The sequence below is a fragment of the Phacochoerus africanus genome, chromosome 15 (assembly GCF_016906955.1).
Source record: "Phacochoerus africanus isolate WHEZ1 chromosome 15, ROS_Pafr_v1, whole genome shotgun sequence".
Classification (NCBI taxonomy): domain Eukaryota; kingdom Metazoa; phylum Chordata; class Mammalia; order Artiodactyla; family Suidae; genus Phacochoerus; species Phacochoerus africanus.
Genome location: NC_062558.1, coordinates 26,141,064 through 26,162,375, shown reverse-complemented (window position 1 = coordinate 26,162,375; position 21,312 = coordinate 26,141,064). Strand labels below are relative to the sequence as shown.

Here is a 21,312-nt window from a genome sequence, read left to right as displayed (position 1 = left end):
CATCCCAGTGGTGGCCATTGGAGATTTTTTTGGGGGGAGGCAGCCCCTCAGCATGTGGAAATTCCTGGGCAAGGCATCGAAGCCATGCCACAGCAGTGACCTGAGCCACAGTAGTAATGACACCTCCCCAGCCACCAGGGAACTCCCACTGGAGATGATTTGAGTTGACTCCCATATCCTTTCTTCAAGCACTTGCCATTTTTGAGCACTTTCTTCCTTTCTGGCCCCCTACGATGTTCCTGGTTCATTCCATGTGTACCTGGCCCCGCTTCTGGAAACAGCTGCTTCTCAGTGAATGGGGATGTTAACATTCCTTAGCCACAAACATTCAGTAAATCTCTAATAATATAGTTTAGTTGTCCTTTGGTGAAACCAAAAGACAAGACTGCCTGCCCTTTAATATTAAGTTCCTTGGTTCTGTCTCACATCTTGTTTTCAGGTTTATCTGGGCTTCTTTTACCTTCCATGGGAAGAGCAAGAAAAATAGGAAGTTGTGAGCTTCACCGGTTTATATCCTGCATACACAATTTTACTTTGGGGGGGATGTGAATGGGGATGAAATCTCATGACCAATGACCACAACTAACACAGATTGATTGCACTGTAAATTTAGCTACTTTACCTGTCTCTCACAATTTGTTCCAAAGAGTTGTTTCACGGTGATGTTCACTGAATTCTGCCCTAATTGTTTTCATTATTTTTGCTCATGTTACTAGATTTGCTGTTGCTTTCACGGAGTCCATGAAGGAAATGGCACAAACGCAGTGGGTATGTGTTCATTTTGCGTTATGGTCTGGATTGAGAACAGAAAGTTCACATCGACACTGCCCCTTGTGGCCACAATGGTGTATTACGTTTCCCAGATATTGATGTTTTTTTATTGTGTACTCTTCAGCCTTTAGTGATTTTCTTTTTGATGTTCTTACTGAAGAGCAAAAATAGCCCAATAGCCACATCTTTTAATGCTTTGTGTCTTTTCCTTTTATGTGCTGCTATTGGATGATTTACAGACGACACTATAAATGTTGCAGCAACCTCGTACACTTCGAGAGTAGCAATCCCTTTGGTGGCCCCGGTAGTTTCCTAGATTGAACTATTTGAAGAGCTTAAATAAGTAGAGGGCTTTGTAGCTTCACAAGTTAATGCACTTATTGACTTTTTAAAATTCATTACGAATTGGGGCCAGGGGAAATGAGCTGGCAGGAGCCTGAGTCCTCCATGGGGAGTTCTGTAGAGGCATGGCAGAGCCAGTGTCTGTAAAACTAAAGAAAAAGCCAGCCCTGGGAGTTCCCGTCATGGCGCAGCAGAAACGAATCCGACTAGGAACCATGAGGTTGCGATTCAATCCCTGGCCTTGTTCAGTGGGTTAAGGATCCAGTGTTGCTGTGAGCTGTGGTGTAGGTCTTGAAGCAGTGGCTCGGATCCCGCATTGCTATGGCTGGCAGCTATAGCTCCAATTTGACCCCTAGCCTGGGAACCTCCATGCGCCGTGGGTGCGGCCCTAATAAGCCAAAAAAAAGAAAAAAAAGAATAAGGAAAAAGCCAACCCAAAGGTTGCTTTCCTCTGGCGGACCATAGGCCCTGGGCTATTTTCTCCAGTGTTGAGCCCTGCAAGGAGCCTGCGCAATCAGCATTGCCGGCTCACTGCTGTGCATAGCACTTATGCCTTTGTCGTCTATAGGCATTATTCCTATAGGTGGGAGTTTACAGGCTCTGCACATTCTTCATATATAGGCTTTCAGTTTGGAAACTGTAACATTTGCAATCAGCTGCAATGGGACAAGGACAAACACAGTCTTGTGTGGGACTGGTGGACGTTTACCAAACCCCGGAGTACCATGTGCCTGTGAGCGTGAAGATTCACTGTGGCCAGGGTGTGCCTCTTTTTATTTTCCACATCAAACGCCCCAGGCGGAGTTGAGGGTGGATTTTTTTCTCAGTGCAATTTAATGAATGAAAAAACAGCAAGCTTCTTGGCTCCTGGTTTCATGTTTGTATCAGTTTGATGGTCCATCTGCCTTAAGGCAGTTATGTACACCAGTGGTTCTCAAAGGCCAGGGCTGTCCCAGGGCTCTTTTAGGATCTCTACAAAGTCAAATCTATTCTGGTGATAATGCTGAGATTCTTAAAGATGTTGTTAAAGGCCAAGGTCTCTTTCACCATGTGAAGAGCCGTGGTGAGGGAAACAGCGATGCCTTCAACCTCATGAAGGCAGGAAGAACCCCCCCTCTGCGCTAGGAGCCATCTATTATTTACTGCCATCTACTTGTCATAAGAAAAAAAGAGCCAGCTTCACTTAAGGATGTCCTTGATGAAGCAAAAACATTATTAATTTTATCAAATATTTACCTTGGAATACATGGGTTTTTTACATTGACATCTATTTAACTTACAATGTGTTAATTTCAAGTGTACAGCAAAGTGATTCAGTTATTCATATACTATATTCTTTTTCAGATTCTTTTCTGTTACAAGTTTTTATGATGATGATGAATAATTGCATTACATTATTATAATATTACAAAATTATTAATTTTATTAAGAATTAACCTTTGGAGTTCCTGTCATGGCACAGCAGAAATGAATTGGCCTAGGAACCACGAGGTTGTGGATTCGATCCCTGGCCTCACTCAGTGGGTTAAGGATCTGGCATTGCCGTGAGCTGTGGTGTAGGTCCCAGATGCGGCTCTGATCCCAGGTTGCTGTGGCTGTAGCGTAAGCCCGCAGCTGTAACTCTGATTAGACGCCTAGCCTGAGAACCTCCATATGCTGCAGGTGTGGCCCTAAAAAAAGCAAAAAAAAAAGGAATTTGAATTTTTTTTTTATTGAGGTCTGGTTGATTTACAGCGTTGTGTTAGTTTCAGGTGTATCGCAAAGTTGTTCAATTGTACATATGAGTATGTATTCTTTTTCAGATTCTTTCCATTGAAGGCTTTTATTTTAATATGTAATTGTTATATTATTATATTCTAGTATTAGAAAATTATTAATTTTATCAAATATTAACCTGTGAATACATTTAAAACAATTTTTTAAATTTAATTTTTTGCCATGCCCTCTGCATGTTGAAGTTCAGGGCAGGGGTCGAACCCATGCCAAAGTTATGACCCTCGCCACTACAGTGACAGCACTGGATTTTTAACCCTGTGCCACAAGGGAACGCCTCATGGGTTTTTTTAAATTGAAGTGTGGTTTATTGACAATGTTGTGTTAATTTCAGGTATATAGCAAAATGATTCAACTATACATATCTCTATATATTCTTTTTCAGACTCTTTTCCATTACTGATTGTTATTGTAATAATCATTACAATATATAATTATATGATATATATTATTATAAAATTATAAATTCTATCAAATATTAACCTTTGGTTATGTGAAGTTTTTTTTTTTTTTAACGTTCCCTGTGATGAAGCAGGAAGTATGTGTATGCTCTTTCTGTTGCATCAGAATGCAGGGTGGGGGTTGTCTGGAACAAGGGGACGTTGCTGAGCATTGGAGGTGCCAACTCAGCCAGCCACTTCTTAAAATGATTTTTTTACGTGAAAGACTGGTAGACACACTACAGTGATTCAGACTTGGGCATTTGGCAGTCATTTTCTTAAAAATGAGTGAATTGAGCCAGTCTCTTCAAGAAAAACAACAGGCAGTATTTATTGCCAATGATAATGTTTGACTTTTCAGGCAAAAATTAGAATGTTGTAAGCCACCAGGAGGTTGGCAGCTTCCCCTTAGAAACTTTCCTGATGAGATCAGTGGTCGTGTTAACAAATGTGATTTTTTTCCAGAGGTGGGGGTTGCTATATAATGAAATAGTTTGACATTTGGAAGATCTGTATCACTCAGTGAACCAGTTTTTTCATGTGACTAATACATGGCATTACAGAATCATGCATAGGTAAAGATCCATTAAAGTGTAAGGTAGGCCCCTGGATTTGAATCTGTTAGGGTGTGATAAAATTTCAGTTTCCATATTGCAGTTAACCTTTAAAAAATTAGCATTTATTTTGGTGTCATATCCAAGACTAATACCTATAATGATCTGAAAAAGGCTGCTATTAAAATACTCTTCTCTTTTCTAATGGTATCAGCAAGAGGCAGGACTTTATACACTTCAGCCAGAACAACATAGGCAGACAGATTGAAGGGAGAAGCAAATACGAGAGTTCACCTTCTGCTAAGCCAGATAAAAGAAGGCTTCTACCTATTGATGCATGTTTCGCCTCCATGATTTCCCTCTTTCCCTAACTTCTCCGTTTTCTTTCTAATTTTTAAAAAATTTGAGAAATTATAGTCTAGTTGATTTACAATGTTGTGCCAATTCCTGCTGTCCAGCAAAGTGACCCGGTCATATGTATCTACACCTTCCTCTTCTTACATCCTTTCCTTCACTTTTCTCCCCATGTGGCTGTGAGTTCTTTGAGGACAGGGCCAAACTGTGGTTCACTCCTGTATCCCCAGAGGCTATCACACCGCCTCACATTTTTTCCAATTGATGTTGCCAGGAATGCATCCTTCTTTAGAACTTTTCTTTTCTTTTTTTTTTTTTTGGCTGCCCTGAGGCATATGGAGTTCCCAGACCAGGGTCAGATCCAAGCCACAGTTCTGACCTGTGCTGCAGCTGCGACAGTACCTGATCTTTAACCTATTATGCTATCAATGCCATTATGCCTCAGAGGGAACTCCTAGAACTTTTTATTACAGAAATGTCCAAGTATATACAAAAGTAGGAAGAATAGTAAGGTGAATTCCTTCCTGTGTGCCCATTACCTGCCTAACCATGCTTCAATCCATATTTAATCTACTCTCACCTCCCCTCCTACATACACACACTCTTGAAAAAAAATCATTTTTCTGTCTGTATTTAATCTATTCTCACTTTGCACCCCCCATTCTTAAATACATACACACACTTTTTCTTTTTTTCTGGAATATTTTTGAAGAATCACAGGAACCACCATATGATCCAGCAGTTCCAGTCTGGGCATATATCTGGACAAAACTATAATTCAAAAAGATACATACCCCCTTATGTCCATAGCAGCACTATTCACAATAGCCAAGACATGGATACAACCTATCCTAATGTCCAGTGACAGAGGAATGGATTAAGAAGATGTTGTGTAGGAATCCTCATTGTAGATCAGCGAGTTATGAACCTGACTACTACCCTGAGGATGTGGATTCCATCCTTGGCCTTGCTCGGTGGATTAAGGATCCCGAGTTGCTGTGAGCTGTGGTATAGGTCGCAGACATGGCTCACATCCAGCATTGCTGTGGCTGTGGTATAGGCCAGCAGCTGCAGCTCTGATTCAACCCCTAGCCTGGGAACTTCCATATGCTGCAGGTTCAGTCCTAAAAGGCCAAAAAAAGATTTTTTTTTTCTTTTTTAGGGCTGCCCTTGTGTCCTAAGATAAGAAAGCTGCATGATGTGTACACCTGTTATGTTCTGGGTGGGCTTGACAACAATGTGATACTGCCTAGTAATATCCTGCAGGAAGGGTCATCTTCCATCTCAGGGTTACATGGACCACTTACCTGTCACCCAGGAGGCCAGTCACACCACATCTACCCTAACCCTGGACTTGCCATCCTTGTTTGCAAGAAAGATTGTTTTCCAAATTTGATAACAAGGCATTTGGAGAAAAAACTAGAGAAGTCAGCAAAAATTCGTTGATCTGGGATGATGATGTCAGAGGCACTGTAATAAAAGCTCATAAAAGAAAGGATGAATTTATTTTTATAGTTCAGAGCGGTGAGGCTTAGTTGTTAAATTTGAATGTGAACCTTTTTTTTTTTTTAAATACAGCTTTTTGTACTTTTTTTTTTTTGGTGGATGATTTTTCAATGAATTCAGCTCCATATCTTTAGTTGATTAGTTTTTGCAGATAAAAATGATGTAGAAATAATATAAAGATGTTGTTCAGCCATATTCATGTAGTTCTTTGAGATGGATTTTTGTGGACAGACTGCTTGTAATCAAGTGTTCTGAACAGTGATACAGTTTTTGAGTAATTGAGTTTTGTTCTTCATTATTGAACTGCCGGCAAACAAAACAAAGCAAAACAAAAATAAAAGGGAGTTCCCTGGTGGCTCAGTGGGTTAAGGATCTGCCATTGTCACTATTGTGGTTCTGGTTACAGCTGTGGTGTGGATTTGATCACTGGCCCAGGAACTTCTGCATACCATGGGTGTGGCCAAAAACAAAACAAAACAAATCAAACTGCCAGCTTTTGTTTCTAATTCTGTATTCTTTATTTTTGATGAGCAGGTTTGGCTCAGGTAGTAGTTTAGTTAATCTTACCTAATTATTATCAAACCAGAATCAAATTCCAATAATCCCAAATTTATGGCCTTTGCTTCTTATTGCTTTTGTGATTTCATGTAGCATCTATGTAGATAAATCTATGTAGTTTTTGAGCATAAAAGCTGGCTTAAAACTTGTGTTTTCTCCAACTTGATTTATTTAAAAACAGACACACGGAGTTTCTATTGTGGCTCAGTGGGTTAGGAACACGACATAGTATTCATGAGGATGTGGGTTCGATACTTGGCCTCAGTCAGTGGGTTAAGGATCCAGCATTGCTGCAAGCTGTGGCATAGATTGCAGTGAGGCTTGGATTTGACATGGCTGTGGCTGTGGCGTAGACCTCAGCTGCAGCTCTGATTTGACCCCTAGTCTGGGAACTTCCAATAGTTGTAGCTGCAGCAGTAAAAATAAAAAACAATAAAAATAAAAAAATTAAAACACAGGGACGCTCCTGATACCAGTATTTTTAATAGAAATACAAGGCAACCTACAAAGGTGAGCCATGGATATAATTTAAAATTTTTTAGTACCCACATTTTTTTTTGTCTTTTGTCTTTTGTTGTTGTTGTTGTTGTTGCTATTTCTTGGGCCGCTCCCGCGGCATATGGAGGTTCCCAGGCTAGGGGTTGAATCGGAGCTGTAGCCACTGGCCTACGCCAGAGCCACAGCAATGCGGGATCCGAGCCGCATCTGCAACCTACACCACAGCTCACGGCAACGCCGGATCGTTAACCCACTGAGCAAGGGCAGGGACCGAACCCGCAACCTCATGGTTCCTAGTCGGATTCGTTAACCACTGCGCCACGACGGGAACTCCAGTAGCCACATTTTAAAAAGTAGAACAAGGAAAATCAGTTTTTAAAAAATATATGTATATGTATATATATTCATATAAATATATATATATTTTTAGGCCCAGACCCATGGCATATGGAGGGTACCAGGCTAGGGATTGAATCCGAGCTGCTGCTGCCAGCCTATACCACAGCCACAGCAACATCAGATCTGAGTTGTGTCTGCAACCTACACCACAGCTCACAGCAACGCTGGATCCTTAACACACTGAGTGAGGCCAGGTATCAAACCTGCATCCTCATGGATGTTTTTTTCCTCTGAGCCATGATGGGAATTCCTATACATATGTTTTAAATTCACCTTCTGGAGTTAGCCAGTCTGCAAAGGATAAGGGTAAGGGTACTGTCCCCAAGACTGCCCCCACTTCTGACACCAACTGCAAGTTTGGGAGTCCCCACAAACACCCTCAAGTATGAGAATGTGCCTGAAGGACTGAAAACTAACTTGGAGTTATTATGTTCATGGTTGTGGTTTATTACTAGGAAAGGATACAGACTAAAACTAGCCAAAGGTAGAGACACCATTGCCCTCTCCCTGGGGGGAACCAAGACATTTAACCCTTTGGTTTTCGAACTTTGATCACTTTAACCTCCAGTTACTGATCTGAGCACAGAGTTTTGCCAGCCCGGGAAGCTTATCCAAGCTTAGTGTCCAAAGTTTTGTTTGGTTTTTAATTTTATTGGAATAGAGGTGATTTACAATGTTGAGTAAGTTTCAGGTGTACAGCAAAGTAAAACAGTTACACATATACTTATAATGTTGTGTTAGTTTCAGGTGTTCAGATTTGCTTCCCATATAGTGTCTGAAGTTTTTACTGGGCTTTTTATGTAGGATTGAGTGATGGTTTGATTGATTGTCGGCATGGTTGAATCCAGTCTCCAGATGGATTGATACCACTAGACGTATTTTATGCAGCATATGGAAGTTCCCAGGTTAGCAGTCAAATCGGAGATACAGTGCAACAGCCACACTAGATCCGAGCTGCTTCTCTGATCTACACTGCAGCTTGCGGCAACACCAGATCTTTATTCCACTAAACAAGGCCAAGGATTGAACCTGCCTCCTCATGGGTTCTTAACTGGCTTAGTCACAATGGAAACTCCATTGTATTATAGTAATTTAAAACTGGTCTAGGAGTTGTCTTGTAGTGCAGTGGGTTAAGGATCCGGTATTATCACTGTTGCAGCTCGGGTCAGTGCTGTGGCATAGATTTGATCCCTGGCCAGGGAACTTCCACATGTCACAAGCAAACAAAACCAAACCAAAGCTAATTCAAATAAGACTTTTAATTTCTTACTACAGTGTGTAATAGCCATTCAGAATGCAAAGGTGGGCACTTCTAATTCTAGTCCACATTTAGAGTGTTTTCTCTAAATTCACCAGACTTTTACCAGAATATGTAACTATTTCACCAAAATAATTAAAAGCAGATTAGGTATATGTATATCTTAATTGAAGGCTTTTCTCTCTGCAGAAGTACTGATTATTGTTTAACTTGACTCCACTGGGTTCAAAACCCCACAGGCCTATGCAAAATTTAATTGCACTGTTGACATGCTTTTTTCTATTAAGTACTCACTCAGCTAAGGGGACTTTTTCTAAATTCAAATATTTATTTATGAACTATTTTAAAAAAAATCTTGGGTTTGAATAAATAGTGCATGACATGGTTTATCTAGTTCGGAAAAGCACAGTGGTAACCAACACAGTACATGGGTATACTTTGCTGAGGTCACTGCTAAGCTAAGCTTCCTGGTATTGTTACTTTTATTTATTTTATATTTTTTATTTTATGGCCCCACCTGCAGCATATGGAAGTTCCTGGTCCAAGGATTGAATCTGAGCTGCAGCTGTGACCTTCAGCAACACTGGATCCTTAACCCACTGCATTTGCACCTAGCTGGGGGTTGAACCTGTATCCTCCCCAGGAACTCAAACCGCTGCAGCAGGATTTTTTTTTTTGTCTTTTGTCTTTTTAGGGCCGCACCTGCGGCATATGGAGGTTCCCAGGGTAGGGGTCTAATCGGAGCTGTAGTTGCCGACCTACACCACAGCTCATGGCAACGCTGGATCCTTAACCCACTGAGCAAGGCCAGGGATTGAACCCGCAACCTCATGGTTCCTAGACAGATTCATTTCCACTGTGCCACCACGGGAACTCCAATGGGTTTTTTGTTTGTTTGTTTTTTGTTTTTTGTCTTGCAGTAGGATTCTGAATCCACTCTGCCAAGGCGGGAACTCCGGTTACTTTTCAGTGATGATGATGATGATGATGATTGAAACTTGGAAACTTTGGAGTCATTGCCTTTTTAAACCTCATTGATCTACCTTGGGTTTGCACGTGTTAAAGAAAAATAACTTTCTGGAGTTCCTGTTGTGGCTCAGTGGATTAAGAACCTGATATAGCTTCCGTGAGGATATGGGTTCAATCCCTGGCCTTGCTCACTGGATTAAGGATCCTGCATTGCCACAGCCTCGGCATAGGTTCCAGATGATGTTCAGATCCAGTGTTGCTGTGGCTGTGGGGTAGCCTGACATCTGCAGCTCCAATGACCCCTAGCCTGGGAACATCCATATGCTGCAGGTGCTGCCATCAAAAGATAAGAAAAAGAAAAAAAAACTTTCTGGAAGCAGTTGTGTTAGGCAATACTAATGTGTAATTTTACTTTTCATGGTGTACATCTACTCAGCAAAGGTCTGTCGAACACTGAAATGCAGAAAGCAAGACATTTCATTGGCAGTCACGTGTGGTTGGTGGCACAGGTGAGCTCTGAAGGCCAGTGCAGGTGTCAGTGTTCTTCTATGCTGAAATGACCTACCTACCCAGGAATTGCTGAGGTACACTGTCCCCCTCAATTACTTACCATTGCTGCTGCTGCTTCCTGCATGGCCCTTTGCTCTCGGCTCCTCTCCGGAAATCACGTTGACAGGGGTAGGAGCTGCACAGACTGCCTCTTTATTTAATTTTTATTGAAGTAGACTGGGTTTACAATGTTGCAAGACTGCATCTTTTATTATAGTTGCTTCTGTAATGGAAACTGTACAACACACGGGTCCTCTGTTTCATCTTTGGACTCCTTAGTCTGTAGGCTGGCCCTTCCCCACAAATCCCCTGTAAGAGAAACTCCAGGGATTGACCGAATCCTAGGAAGCTAATCATTTTTAATAACTTTTAGTAAGATGGGCTTTCCTAGGACATTTCTTCTTGTTTTTTTTTTTAATTTTTTTACTTTTTATCTTTTTTACAGCTGCACCCAAGGCATATGGAGGTTCCTAGGCTAGGGGCGAATTGGAGCTATAGCCGCTTGCCTACACCACAGCCACAGCAACGCAGGATCTGAGCCACATTTGCAACCTACACCACAGCTCAGAGCAATGCTAGATCCTTAATGAGCGAGGCCAGGGATTGAACCTGTGTCCTCATGGATGCTAGTCAGTTTCGTTTCCACTGAGCCACGATGAGAACTCCCAGACATTTCTTGATAGGACTGCAAATGTGCTTTGCGTTTTTTTCCCTCCATGAGATAACTGGAAATTGAAACGTTTCACAGGAACTCAAAGGATGGAAAACTCATCAATTCCAGAGAACACAGATTCTCAGTTACCCTTTCCTATGACCTGGGGCACAAACTTCTGGAAATATTTGGAAGCCCTGCTTCTCGTTCATACAGTCATTAAAGCAGAGGAAGCTTTTGAATAGAATCACCAATCAGGAGTTCCTGTCATGGCACAGCAGAAGTGAATCCAACTAGGAACCATGGGGCTGTGGGTTCGATCCCTGGCCTTGCTCAGTGGGTTAAGGATGCAGTGTTGCTGTGAGCTGTGGTGTAGGTTGCAGATGTGGCTCAGATCTGGCGTTGCTGTGGCTCTGGCATAGGCTGGCAGCAACAGCTCCAAAGAGACCCCTAGCCTGGGAACCTCCATATGCCGCCAGTGTGGCCCTAAAAGGACAAAAGACATTAAAAAAAAAAATCAGCAATTATTCCATGTTGTCTGCTCCATAGATTTTGTTTGTTCATTTATCTTTTTTGGCCACCCTGCAGCATATGGACTTCCCGGAGATCAGATCGGAGCCACAGTTGCCACACTGTGCCGGGCTGGGGATTGAACTTGTGTCCTGGCACTGCAGAGATGCCACGGTGATCCCATTGCACCACAGCAGGAACTCCCTCCATAGATTTAACTGTACTTTAAAAAAATCTTTCTGGGAATTTTCACATTGGCATTTGTTTCTTGAGTCGCTGGATTAGATTAAGTGTTACCCGCGATCCCTTGATTTAGCCCAGGGGTTTTTTTTGTTTGCTTGGTTGTTTAGTTTCATCTTTATGGACTTGCTCCACATCCTATCCCATAGACAAGATCCCAATTCAGTTTTTGGAGTTCCTATTCATCTCATTTGTGGATTTTTTTTTTCCATTGTCTTGAAACATCTCCATCTCATCCAGTTGCAGGAAGTCAGTGGCCCAGTTGTGCCCCCTGCCTTGTTATGTTTTGAGCATTATTTTCTTTCCTTGCTTAAAAACATATTTCTAAGGAGAAAGAGAAAAGGGAGAAAAGAAGAGATCCATGTCCTCTGAAAAGTTCCCAAATTTCTCTGTGTTTTGTGACGTACTTTGAGAGTTTTATATTTATGGGCCATGATTTCTTTTAAGCGATTTGTCACTATTTTCAAAGGATGTTTAACAAAGCCATCCTTGGATGTTGTCCTGTCATTTCAAAATTAAAGTTAGTATTTGTGCCACCCGTAGAGGGTGAAATTGTGCATCGATTTAAAAAAATAATACTTACTGTGGTTTCCACTTGCGGAAAATTTAATGTCGGGGGTTATCTTAATCAAAGAATGGGAAATCTTTTTGTTGTTACCATCTGTCTGCTGCTCCATTATAAAGCATAAATGAACATTTGGGTCTGTTGCAAAGTCACATATATTTATAGGCGTCTAGCCAACAGAGCACTGGCTTTTTATATACGCTAGTGGGTCGAATTGTCATGGGTTCTCATAGACTTTAAAAATGGAGAATCCTGGAGTTCCCGTTGTGGCTCAGTGGTAACAAACCCGACTAATACCCATGAGGACTAGGGTTCAATCCCTGGCCTCGCTCAGTGGGTTAAGGATCCAGCGTTGCTGAGATTTGTGGCGTAGGTCTGTAGGTTGCAGACGGCTCTGGCATTGCTGTGGCTGTGGTGCAGGCTGGCAGCTGCAGCTCCAATTCGACCCCTAGCCTGGGAACCTCCATATGCTGTGGGTGTGGCCCTAAAAAGACACACAAAAAAATGGAGAATCCTTCTCCACCCATCCTGCCTGTATACACACACACACACACACACACACACACACACACACACACACACACACAGTCTTCTTTTTCATTTTGTGCATCAGCGAGCTCATCTTGCGAGGGGAATGATATATGTAAGGACTTTGAATCATGCTAAGCCAAGGCAAGTGAAACAACAATAAATCCTGAGCAACAAAAGCTAATTTGTATTTAGAACATTTTAATATAGAAAATGATTTCGAGATCAATACAAGCCCATTGGTATTTGCCATATCTCTTTTCTTAAAAATGATTAAAAATAACCCAGGTTCAGATTTCTTTTATACTGTGACTCTATTTTCTTGATTTGCTTGGGTAAGATCTTTGCATACAGCTTACGACACATTTCAAATGTCTGTCTAGGACTTGATATTTATATTTTTGAGGATTTCAATAGATTTGGGGAGGAATAATCCTCAGAGATAGGTAAAAATGAGCAGATAAATCCAGACATTTCCACACGGAGTCAATTTATTCTGTTTATAGAGTTGAGATACCCATTTAATGAATTAAGTTTGGTTTGTGCCCAAAGGAATATTCTTGAAAGGAACATTTGAGGTTTATATATTTCTGATTACATAGCATAGTTCTAATGCTAACAGTCGCAAGACTCTAAACTCCATTTTGCCTGACCTTCATGAATCAAATTTGTATAGAATTATATTGAATCAATTTTTGTCAAACACTTATATTACCTTTAAAGTTAAAATGCCATCCAGGTATATATATATATTTTGCTTTTTTTTTTTTTTTACGTCCAGGTATATTTTTGACGGTGCTTCAATGTCCTTTTTATAGATATTTTTTGAGCCAATGTTTTCAGCTTATGGCTGGTTAGGCTGGTTAAAGAAGAGGTGCCCTTAGCTTGCGCTGTAGTCCAATAAAATTTTCTTCAGTTTTCCGGTGAAATTATAATTAAACTAAATGAATATTTTAGGGCTCTGAGCTTCAATTTCTAATTCCAAATGGTTGCCATCAGCCATTTCCCCCCACGAAAGTTAACATCTTTTTTAACTAGTAAAGAAGAAATTTTTGAAGCTTTTGTTTTTGGGGGGGGGGAGGCTTGCTATTTTAAGGGCATTTTATTTATTTATTTATTTATTTATTTATTTATTTATTTATTTAAGTGAAAGTTCAGCATTGGACCATCCCATAGGATATACATATATATATTTTTTTCCCCACTGTACAGCAAGGGGATCAAGTTATCCTTACATGTATACATTACAATTACATTTTTTTCCCCACCCTTTGTTCTGTTGCAACATGAGTTCTCAATGCTACTCAGCAGGATCTCCTTGTAAATCTATTCTAAGTTGTGTCTGATAAGCCCAAGCTCCCGATCCCTCCCACTCCCTCCCCCTCCCATCAGGCAGCCACAAGTCTTTTCTCCAAGTCCATGATTTTCTTTTCTGAGATGTTCATTTGTGCTGGATATTAGATTCCAGTTATAAGTGATATCATATGGTATTTGTCTTTGTGTTTCTGGCTCATTTTACTCAGTATGAGATTCTCTAGTTCCATCCATGTTGCTGCAAATGGCATTATGTCATTCTTTTTTATGGCTGAGTAGTATTCCATTGTGTATATATACTACATCTTCCGAATCCAATCATCTGTTGATGGACATTTGGGTTGTTTCCATGTCCTGGCTATTGTGAATAGTGCAGGTGCACGTTTCTCTTTGAGGTAGAGTTTTGTCCGGATAGATGCCCAAGAGTGGGATTGTGGGGTCATATGGAAGTTCTATGTATAGATTTCTAAGGTATCTCCAAACTGTTCTCCATAGTGCCTGTACCAGTTTACATTCCCACCAACAGTGCAGGAGGGTTCCCTTTTCTCCACAGCCCCTCTAGCACTTGTTATTTGTGGACTTATTAATAATGACCATTCTGACTGGTGTGAGGTGGTATCTCATTGTAGTTTTGATTTGCATTTCTCTTATAATCAACGATGTTGAGCATTTTTTCATGTGTTTGCTGGCTATCTGTATATCTTCTTTGGAGAAATGTCTATTCAGGTCTTTTGCCCATTTTTCCATTGATTGATTGGCTTTTTTGCTGTTGGGTTGTATAAGTTGTTTATATATTCTAGAGATTAAGCTCTTGTCGGTTGCATCATTTGAGACTATTTTCTCCCATTCTGAAAGTTGTCTTTTTGTTTTCTTTTTGGTTTCCTTTGCTGTGCAAAAGCTTTTCAGTTTGATGAGGTCCCATGGGTTTATTTTTGCTCTGATTTCTATTGCTTTGGGAGACTGACCTGAGAAAATATTCATGATGTTGATGTCAGAGAGTGTTTTGTCTATGTTTTCTTCTAGGAGTTTGAAAAAAACTACTTGAACTGATTAATAAATTCAGCAAAGTAGCAGGATATAAGATTAACATTCAGAAGTCAGTTGCATTTCTGTATACCAGCAATGAAATATTAGAAAAGGAATACAAAAATACAATACCTTTTAAAATTGCACCTCACAAAATCAAATACCTCGGAATACACCTGACCAAAGAGGTAAAGGACCTATATGCCGAGAACTATAAAACTTTAATCAAAGAAATCAAAGAAGATGTAAAGAAATGGAAAGATATTCCATGTTCCTGGATTGGAAAAATCAATATTGTAAAAATGGCCATACTACCCAAAGCAATCTACAGATTCAATGCAATCCCTATCAAACTACCCATGACATTTTTCACAGAAGTAGAACAAACAATCCAAACATTTACATGGAACAACAAAAGACCCAGAATCGCCAAAGCAATCCTGAGAAACAAAAACCAAGCAGGAGGCATAACTCTCCCAGACTTCAAGAAATACTACAAAGCCACGGTCATCAAAACAGTGTGACACTGGTATCAAAACAGACAGACAGACCAATGGAACAGAATAGAGAACCTGGAAATAAACCCTGACACCTATGGTCAATTAATCTTTGACAAGGGAGGCAAGAACATAAAATGGGAAAAAGAAAGTCTATTCAGCAAGCATTGCTGGGAAACCTGGACAGCTGCATGCAAAGCAATGAAACTAGATCACACCCTCACACCATGCACCAAAATAAACTCAAAATGGCTAAAAGATTTAAGGGCATTTTAAAAGGGAATGCATTCCAGCTCTATGGTGACTTGAGGAGGGTACTTATGTCTTTCAGTGGTCTCAGGCGCTTCTGATGGTTAATATAAAATGTAATTCGGAAGTTCCTGCTATGGCTCAGTGGTAACGAACCTGAGTAGTAGCCATGAGGACACGGGTTCAATCCCTACCCTCACTCAGTGGGTTAAGGATCTGGCATTGCTGTGAGCTGTGGTATAAGTCACAGATGCGGCTCGGATCCCACATTGCTGTGGCTGTGGTGTAGACCAGCAGCTGCAGCTCCAATTTGCCCCTTAGCCTGGGAACTTCCATATGCTGCAGGTGCGGCCCTCAAAAAAAAAGTTAACTCTAAAGTCAAAAGCAAAACCAGACCAAGACTCAGGTCTTTGTACCAGCTTGCATTCAGCAGTCCTCGGATGGTGGGTTTCTGCCCCTCCCACAACATTCCCATCCACCAGGCAGAAGGCAGAGGACCTCCCTCTTCCCCCCATCCATCCCTTGGTGGGACTGCTTCACCTCTAGGTTGTTCCCCAAAACATAAAACTGATTCCAGGTTGCAGGTTGAAGTGGATCGGCTGACCACACGCAATACACAGGCTCCCGGTCACCCTAAGGACCACCCGGAGCCCTCCCCACACATTCAAGTAGAGAGAGCGAGGAGGTGAGTTTTCTGTGCTGGCCACTCATTTCAGTGCATGGAGCTGATATTTAGGTTACCTGGCCAAAAGAGGCCCCTTTTCAGACTTTTTTTTTTTTTTTAAATCAAAATGACCATAGCTTTTTATCACTCTCGAGAAATTCAGCACCAACTTGAACCTGCCGCCATGTCAACAGTGGATTTTTCACTCTGCTCCACCGTTGGGTCCAAACCTGATTTTAAAAGTATATATGACACCACTTCAAAATGACCCCAAGAAATGGATTCATTTTCTCTCTAGTAGTTTTGTGAAGTTCCACCAAAAAACACCACTAGGAATAGTAAGTTTATATCTGGGGACAGGTATCTAGATTAGTCATGCAGGTGTCACTGTGTCCCTTGATGTGAAGGAGGCATTTGGGGAGGTCCTTATAGGGTTCTTGAGACCAAGCCACTCATATCCTGGAAGAATCTGTCTCCTGGGCCTCTTCTCTTGTTTTGCAGCATTTGGGTACCCCTCCTCCTGCTCCATTCCCATCTTTCCTTTTCCTCTTTCTCCTCCATCTCCCTTTCTTCTTCTTCCTTCTCCTCTGTCTCCACCTCACTTCCTCCTTTTCTTCCTCCTCCTAAACTCCTTTCCTCCTCCCTCATCCCCCTCCCCCCCTCCCCTTCCCTCTCGTCCTTTCTTCTCCAAAGTTGGGGGGGGTGTTCTCTCTCTATTTAAGCATTTGTTTCCCCAAAACTTCTACCTTCAGCTTCAGCTCCCGATGTGCACCTGATGGGCTCCATCCCTGGCATGTTCTCTGAGCTTCAGAATTTTTCTGCTAACATTGTTACTAGAAATTTGTAACATTGCATTATGCCTGATTTAAGGGACATCTTTCTTTGTGCTTCTTACCTTAGAGATGCTGTATTTTTAATGGGCTACCCCCCATTAAAAGCAGAGGTAACTCTTTGCTCTTAACAGAGTAACTAGTCTGTGAGTGGCTGTGTAGATGATTCTTTGCAATGTCTTCCAAGAGGATTTTTTTTTAATGGCCTTCATTTTATTTCTAAAAAGCAATGGTAATGGATTGTCCAGTTGACTTCTTTTTTTTTTTCGTTCTTTCTTCCCTCTTTTCCAAAGCCGCATGCTAGGGGTAAGATCTATGTCCAGAATCAAGGTAAGAATTTTTAAGTATACTTGAAAAAAATAGGAGTATTGATCTTTTAGAGACATGTACTGAAATATTGATGGATGAAATAATAAGATGTCTGGGATTCAGTTAAAAATAGCAGAATAGGTACACTTTTGTTTTCTAACACGAAGATAAAAGGTAAATAGGAGAACACTATAAAGAGTAATTTAGGAGTTCCTGTTATGTATGGCTCAGCAGATTAACAATCCGACTAGTAGCCGTGAGGATGTGAGTTCAGTCCCTGCCTGGCCTTGCTCAGTGGGTTAAGGATCTGGTATTCCTGCAAGCTACGGTGTAGGTCACAGATGCAGCTCTGATCTGGCGTGGCTGTGGCTGTGGCATAGGCCTCAGCTTCAGCTCTGGTCAGAGCCCTAGCCTGGGAGCTTCCATATGCCGCAGGTGCAACTGTACAAAAAATAAAAATAAAAAAGTAAAAGTGTAATTTAAAATACAGTCACTTAACAGAAGTACACATACCACCAATATCAGTGGTATGTTGACAAAAGGAAAAAGATGAACTTCATTTAAGTTGAATTGAGTTGGGGGCACCCAGGACCCTCTGCCTCCATCTCCAGCCCTTCTTGCCCTCCCTCCCCTAGTCTTGCGCCGTGGTGGCCTCCAACATCCTTTCCTGAGACCCTGAGCTTCTCCTAAACCCAGATAGCAAAACCATGGACCCGCATGATAGAAATCAGGGAAACAGTGGTTCCAAAGAACACAGCTCACTCCAAGCTGAGGTGAGAACCAGTGCTGAACCCAGGGCCACGAGTTCAAGGCCACCTTATCCAGGTCATGTTGCTGAGGTATAAATGTGCTATGGGTATGTGTAACTGGGTCACCATGCTGTACGGTAGAGAAAAAAAGTAATGTATTGGGGAAATAAAAAAATGAAAAATAAAATAAAAATAAATGTGCTAGTGGTTTCCAGGATGCTTATAGCAGCAGAATCACTCATTGAATACACTCTTTTGTGGAGCCCCCATTTAAAAAAAGCTGCGCTGACTCAGAATGTATAAAAGGGGGAAGAGTGAGGGCAGGCTGAGGGTTGGACCACCCATGCATCTGCCGTGGCCTGGTTTAGAGCCACTGAAAACGCCGGTGCAGCAGGAAAAACATAGGCTTTGATGCTGCATTTGGGGCACAGCCTCTCCCACCCACACACTGAGTCATGTCAGACCCCGATTAACCTCTGTGCATGTCCGTTTTCAGCCGGATGAATTGGAGGAATCAACCGGCTTAATAGGACTTAGGCTTTTTGGGGACCATCCCCACCCCCCATTCCAGAGGCTGTCCAGGGCAGGTATGGGTAAGCACTCCTTAACTAGCTGGCATCGTACCAGTCACTGTGAACGGCAAGCTCAGAGGTGCCTTGAAGAGGTGGTTAGATGATGATTTACATGCTATAAAATTTCAGTTCTTTTCTGCTCTCAAGAGAATCCATTTTTTTTTTTTGACTTTTTAAAAATTAAAGTATAGTTGGAGTTCCCGTTGTGGTTCAGTGGTTAACGAATCCAACCAGGAACCATGAGGTTGTGGGTTCAATCCCTGCCCTTGCTCAGTGGGTTAAGGATCCGGCGTTGCCGTGAGCTGTGGTGCAGGTTGCAGATGCAGCTTGGATCCCGAGTTGCTGTAGCTCTGGTGTAGGCTGGCGGCTACAGCTCCAATTAGACCCCTAGCCTGGGAACCTCCATGTGCTGCAGGAGTGGCCCAAGAAATGGCAAAAAGACAAAAAAATAAATAATTATAATAAAGTATAGTTTATATACAATGTTGTGCCAATTTTTGCTGTACAGCAGAGTGACCTAGGGATGCATATACACACATTCTTTTTCTCATATCATCTTCCATCACGGTTTATCCCTGTGCTGTACAGTAGGACCTCATTGCTTATCCATTCTAAATGGAATAGTTTGCATCTACCAACCCCACCCTCTCAGCCCATCCCACCTCCTCCCCCTTCAAGAGAATCCGTTCAATGTTGCCTCTAGGCTTTCAGACTCTTAAAATGTTCATTTTTTTCAGAGAAAAATGACTTACAATGTTTTATGAATTTCTGCCAGCAAAGTGATTCAATTATATGTATATAAACATTCTTTTTAATATTCTTTTCCATTACGATTCACCTCAGGATAATGGATCATATTTCCCTGTGCTCTATCATAGGACCTTGCTATTTATCCCTGCCATGAGATGAGGCATTTTAAATACAGACATAATTTCTGTGTGATTTTTATTAGAGCTTAGTTGGGAATGGTTCAGACACCTCTCACCCAAATGCATTTTTTAGGAACTAGGAATGCAAACTTTCTGTGACCTGGGGACAGTCTGTCCCAGTAACAGAAGCTGGGGGTGAAAGTGATGGATCTCTTCTCCATGGGCGCCCTTTAAGCCTCATGGGCTTGGAGGGATCAAGGAGAATTCAGCCAGATCCTCAGACTGTTGAGTTCTTTACAAGAACTGAGCATGACAGTTATTTAAATGTCAACGGAAAAAAACGGGTTCTGTCTCAACAACACGAACTTTCTCCTCTCTTCCCTTTGGCCCAGGAATTGCAACCGTGCCGAACGCCACCTTTAATTGGAACACCTTTCTTCAGCATTCAGGTAAGAGGTGAAATCCTCTGGTAGGATTTTTTTTTTTAATGATTTTTGTTTTTTCCATGATAGTTGGTGTACAGTGTTCTGTCAGTTTTCTCCTGTACAGCTTCGGTAGGATTTTGATTCAAGTACATCTTGTCAACATGTGTTAGTCCCTTGCTAGGCTCCCGTGGTTTGGAAGAAGAGGCTGTCAGGGTCAAAGAAGTGGACTCTTTTGGCAGAACAAGGGGAGGGGGCCAGGTACCATTAAAACAAACTTTGTTTTTCCCTGCGGTGTCATCAGCGGTGTCATCCTTGGGAGGAATTGTGGCTGGGATGCAGGAGGAAGAGTAGTGCCAGCCTTTTTTTTCTTCCTTTTTTTTTTTGGCCACATGCCACCAGAGCCACGGCTGCAGCAGTTCCCATCCTTAACCCACTATGTTGCAGCGGGAACTCCACAACAGCCTTTCTGATGCTGCTTTTTTTTGGATAAACCTCCCTGATGTTTAGTATCATGTCATGTCTGTTCTTATCAAGGATGCCAATCTCCTGTGTTCATTTGATGTTACTTTATTAACTACACACATAAGTGACCATTGTAAAAAAAAAAAGAAGAAGAAAACAGAGGTCAGACTAAGAAACAAGGGTTAAACCACTTGAAATTTCAGCACCAAAAAGGAAAGACTATTATTATTTTGATGTATCTTTCTCAAAAATTTTACATATATATATAAATGCTTGTTATATACTTATATATAAAAATATACTTATATATTCTTGTGTGGCATCTTTTTTTTAAATTTTTTGTCTCTTTTTTTAGGGCCACACCTTTGGGATATGGAAGTTCCCAGGCTAGGGGTCGAATTGGAACTACAGCTACCAGCCTACACCACAGCCACAACAACGCAGGATCCGAGCCTTGTTTTTCACCCTACACCACAGCTCATAGCGATGCCAGATCCTTAACCCACTGAGCAAGGCCAGGAATTAAACCTGAGTCCTCATGGATACTAGTTGGGTTCTTTAACCGCTGAGCCATGACGGGAACTCCTGCGTGGTATTTTTAAGTGTAAAAAGTTCAGCTGTGTGCAAATGAAGCCCGTAAGTGTATGCCATTTGGGATTATAGCTGCCTTAGAGGCTGATCAGCCCAGTCATTCCAGTAAAGATACTGGAACACCTCACATTGTCTCAGCAAATGCAATTCGAGGCCTAAGAATTCATCTGTTTTAACCTGAGATGTTTTTCCCTAGAGACAGCAAGCACATTAGGGGGAGTTGAAGTTACAGGTCCTTCTTGGAAACTTCAGAGAAAAAAACTGAAAATGCAAAATCAGTGTCCCGCCC

At 41.6% G+C, this 21,312-nt stretch overlaps 1 protein-coding gene across 3 annotated transcripts in view; it reads left to right on the top strand.

Annotated features, from left to right (window-relative positions):
- The window catches only part of GLT1D1 (glycosyltransferase 1 domain containing 1), a 110,169-nt gene that overhangs the window by 37,655 nt on the left and 51,202 nt on the right, over positions 1-21,312 (top strand). Inside the window, exons 4-8 of one of the 3 annotated variants that reach the window (XM_047761163.1) lie at positions 717-774; positions 9,891-9,918; positions 10,882-10,895; positions 17,340-17,376; positions 19,938-19,994. In XM_047761163.1, the coding sequence (XP_047617119.1) occupies positions 717-774; positions 9,891-9,918; positions 10,882-10,895; positions 17,340-17,376; positions 19,938-19,994 (194 nt within the window). The remainder of the gene's footprint in view (positions 1-716; positions 775-9,890; positions 9,919-10,881; positions 10,896-17,339; positions 17,377-19,937; positions 19,995-21,312) is intronic. The other 2 variants (XM_047761162.1, XM_047761164.1) reach the window with 2 other exon arrangements.